This window comes from Manis pentadactyla, chromosome 13 (genome assembly GCF_030020395.1).
Source record: "Manis pentadactyla isolate mManPen7 chromosome 13, mManPen7.hap1, whole genome shotgun sequence".
NCBI classification, from domain to species: Eukaryota; Metazoa; Chordata; class Mammalia; order Pholidota; family Manidae; genus Manis; species Manis pentadactyla.
In genome coordinates, this window is record NC_080031.1 from 52,294,839 (window position 1) to 52,298,745 (window position 3,907).

The 3,907-nt window shown below is 38.1% G+C and overlaps 1 protein-coding gene across 1 annotated transcript; it reads right to left on the reverse strand.

Annotated features, from left to right (window-relative positions):
• Window positions 1-836: 836 nt before the first annotated feature.
• LOC118920032 (olfactory receptor 2T33-like) lies at window positions 837-1,778 on the reverse strand. The gene has a single exon (XM_036900450.2). It carries the CDS (start codon window positions 1,773-1,775, stop codon window positions 837-839), a length of 939 nt encoding a protein of 312 aa, XP_036756345.2. The 5' UTR covers window positions 1,776-1,778.
• Between the last annotated feature and the right edge of the window lie 2,129 nt (window positions 1,779-3,907).

A 3,907-nucleotide genomic window follows, 5' to 3' on the forward strand; every position in this document is an offset into this window, starting at 1 on the left:
AGCCTATTTTAAGTACAAATACAGTATTTTTAACTAGAGTCACAAGGCTGTACATTAGATCTCCAGAAATTATTTATTTTATAGCTGAAATTTTGTATCATTTGACCAACATTTCCCCACTTTCCCAGTACTTGGTCACTACTTTCTGCTTCTGACTTGGGCTTTTTAATTTTCCACAGAGAAGTGATATCCTACAATATTTATATTCTGTGTCTGGCTAATTTTAATTACCATAACATTCACCAGGTTCATCCACGTTGCTGCAAAAAGAGCAGGATTTCCTTTTTTCTTTCTCATGGCTGCAATTTTTATTTAAATAGATCACATTTTCTTCATCTGATCACCCACTTACAGATGTAAATTGGGCCAATGGTGGGTTGTGTCTGGTTTAAGAGGTCTCACTTGGAAGGACATGAGTAACATTTCTGGTTTGGTAAGAGTTGGGTCCCTTGCTGGTGGGTGTAAAGTACGAGTGGATATATTATCAAAACTGATTGAAATGTAGCCTTGAGATGTAAGCATTCTAGTGATTGTAAATTATACATCAATTTATAGAAGTCAACAAACTTGAAAAAGTTTTGACTACTTAATTGATTCTTTGAACAAATATTGTGACTTGGTGTGTAGGATTTGTACATGAAGGTACAGATTTTTTACAATCCACAATTTGACTCTTTGATGAATTAGTAAACAGCCTCAACATAGGGATTTTTGTCTGCACTTCATATTAAATGAGAAATAACAACTATAGTTATAATGCATATATAATTTATCTCTAGGAACTCTTACACAATTACTTTATACAGACTTCAACTTTGGGACAAATAAATTTGATCTTAGTCATGACTTAAGGCAACACACTGGCCCAAACTCTTTCTAAAGGATCCCTTGACCTCACTGTTCCTCAGACTATAGATGAGAGGATTCAGCATAGGGGTGAAAATAGTATAAAATGCTGACACAACCTTGTCATGGTTAGCTGACCTATTAGATTTAGGTCTCATATAGGAAAAAGTGGCAGCTCCGTAAAACAGTCCCACCACAGCCAAATGTGAGGAGCATATGCTAAAAGCCTTTCTGCGGGCTTCCGCAGAATGCATCTGGAGAACAGCAGCCAGGATGAGACTGTAGGAGGTCAGGATGAGGGAAAACGGGACCAGGAGCATTAACACACAGCATGTGTACATGGTGTACTCAAAGACAGATGTGTCAGCACAAGCCAAACGCACTAGAGCGGGAGCCTCACAGAAGAAATGGTCAATCTCATGAGTCCTGCAAAATGGGAAGCTCAGGGTGACAGCAGCCTGCATGAGCCCATCAGCTGCCCCCAGGAACCAGGAACCCCAGGTCATTCTCAGGCATAATTGCCAGCTCATGAGGATGGAGTATCTCAGGGGATGGCAAATAGCCACATAGCGGTCATAGGACATGGCTGCCAAGAGGAAGCACTCACCTCCTCCCAATGTGAGGAGGAAGAAGATCTGCACTCCACGGCCAGTGGGGGAGATGGACTTTCTCCCTGTCATGTAGTCAGCAGCCATCTTGGGCACAATAGTGCAGACCAGCATCATGTCCATGAGGGAGAGCTGGCTCAGCAGGAAGTACATGGGCGTGTGCAGCCGGGGGTCTCGGTGAATCAGCAGGATCACGAGGGCATTGCCCAGGAGGGAGGTGAAGGCAACTGCCAGAGTCATCACAAAGAGAAACACGTGGGCTCCTGAGTGGTTAAAGAGTCCTAGGAGGATGAAGTATGAGGTAGCGTTCCTGTTTTCCATGGTTTCAAGTTGTAGTAACACTGTAAATGGAGAAGTAGATACAGTTTTATCATTCACAGTCCTCTCTTTGAATTGCATATTTCTTGACAATACTTTTGTGGAAAAATGATGAAACCTTTTTTAAATACTTCATCTGCCACTTACAAAAAAATTAACTGGACATAAAATAAATTTCAATGTTGTAAAACTTCATATTCAAGTTTTTCAACATAACTATCTCTGAACTTTACTACTGATTAATTTGCATAATAAATAAAGATTCTGGATGAATTGCAAGAATGTGATGTGTCTTTGTTTTACCCGACACCTACATGAACAGAAGGAAATTATTCACATAATTTGTCATTTATATTTGCACTTTCCTTGTTTCATTCATAGTTAATATTCTTAGATGCTGAATAACATAAACATGTTTATTAAAAATGAATTATTTCACAATGAATGTTACAAATATATGACACATGAAAATGTATCGAAACCTACCAAAATCAGGTATTTCCTGACATTGACTAATTCAGGAAGGCATTTTCTCCTTCCACACAAGAGGATATATAGTCTCTGGTCTAGAAACTGGAAAGACTATCTCTGCAGATGGACATATACCTTCCCTTGGAATGGTTAGTGCATAAAGTTTTACTTTATTGTGTTATATACTAAAAGCATAATGATTTCTGAGCATGTTTTCTAGAATTGCAAGACTGATACTTAATGCACTCTTTCATTAACTGTGTAAAGGCACTTGTGTTATGACACTATTTATCCTCTAAGTTACAGAAACACAATATTTTCTGAATCAAGAAGAGAAAATAAAACTCCTGAGTTCTCCCAAAACCAAGATAAATTAATTTCTTCTTCTGTCTCAATAAAATCAACATATTTAAAGGCAATTTCATTTCTGATATGTTGGTATGAAACTGTTGTACATGTTGAATAAATATGACCAGCAATGGGGATGGTAATTCAGTCTCAAGGATATGATGTAATCCAGTGAAGTGCCAAGGTGGCAGGAGGCCCCGTCCTCCGTGGTCGTTCCTTCTCCCCGACTGTGTGCAGCCATCCTGCACAGGAAGCTGTTAAGGACAGAGAAAGGCAGTGCGAACCCTCGCTCAGTCCCTAACTCCGTTGCTTGAGTATCATCATTGTACTGGTAGCATTCTGTTTGACAATTTTAGGTGTTATTTCAAAGTTAGACATCACAGGTACACATTTCCTCCCTGTCAAATGTACTTTGCATTTGCCAAAACTTTGTGATCTGCATGTCATGTCTACAACAAGGACTCCTAAGAGTTTGTACACCTAAGTAACTATGTAAATTCCCTAAAGATAGCCTTTAGTATCACTTTTCTCAAGGACCTCAAAATGCTCTTCATTTCTCTGTTTTGAGGGCTTCTGATTTTTCATTGTTTTCACCTTCCTTACTGTTGAAGTGTTAGAACTCTAAACCAGCTTAAAGATCAATAGGTACTTTAGCAATGGTAGTGTGTTGGGAAAGTTTCATAACTTCATGTTTGCTACCATCTTACTTATTTTAGTGTACCCTGAGCAGAGGGGCATTAAGTTTTTCCATGCTGATGTGCATTCATAACCAACATCATTTTCCAGGACTCTGTTCATCTTCTCAGATTGAAAGTCTGCCAATTAAATAATTCCCCTTTCCCCTTTCTGCCCAGCCCTTGACAACAACTTTTTCACTCTGTCTCTCTAAGAACTGCAGGTAAGTGGAGTCACACAGTTTGTGTGTGTGTGTGTGTGTGTGTGTGTGTGTGATGGGCTTATTATATGTAACACAATATCCTGAACATTTATCTATGTTCTAATATGTGCCAGGATTTCTTTCTCTTTTAAGGCTGAATAATATTCCTTTGTAAACATATACTGCATTTTATTTATTAATTTGTTCCCTCTAAAGACAATTGTAAGTTGTTTTCTCTCCAGTTGTATATTTAAGTATGAATATAATGGGGTTTTGATAACATATTTTTTATTTTAATAAACATGGAGAGAAAAAAGTAGCAATTTGAGCTAAATTTTGCTTTCACCGTGAAAGAGTTTTACATGATTTTACACAATAATTTGACAAGTTGCCTGAATTTCCAGTTTACAAAATGTATTTTCTTGCTATGAAGTTTCTA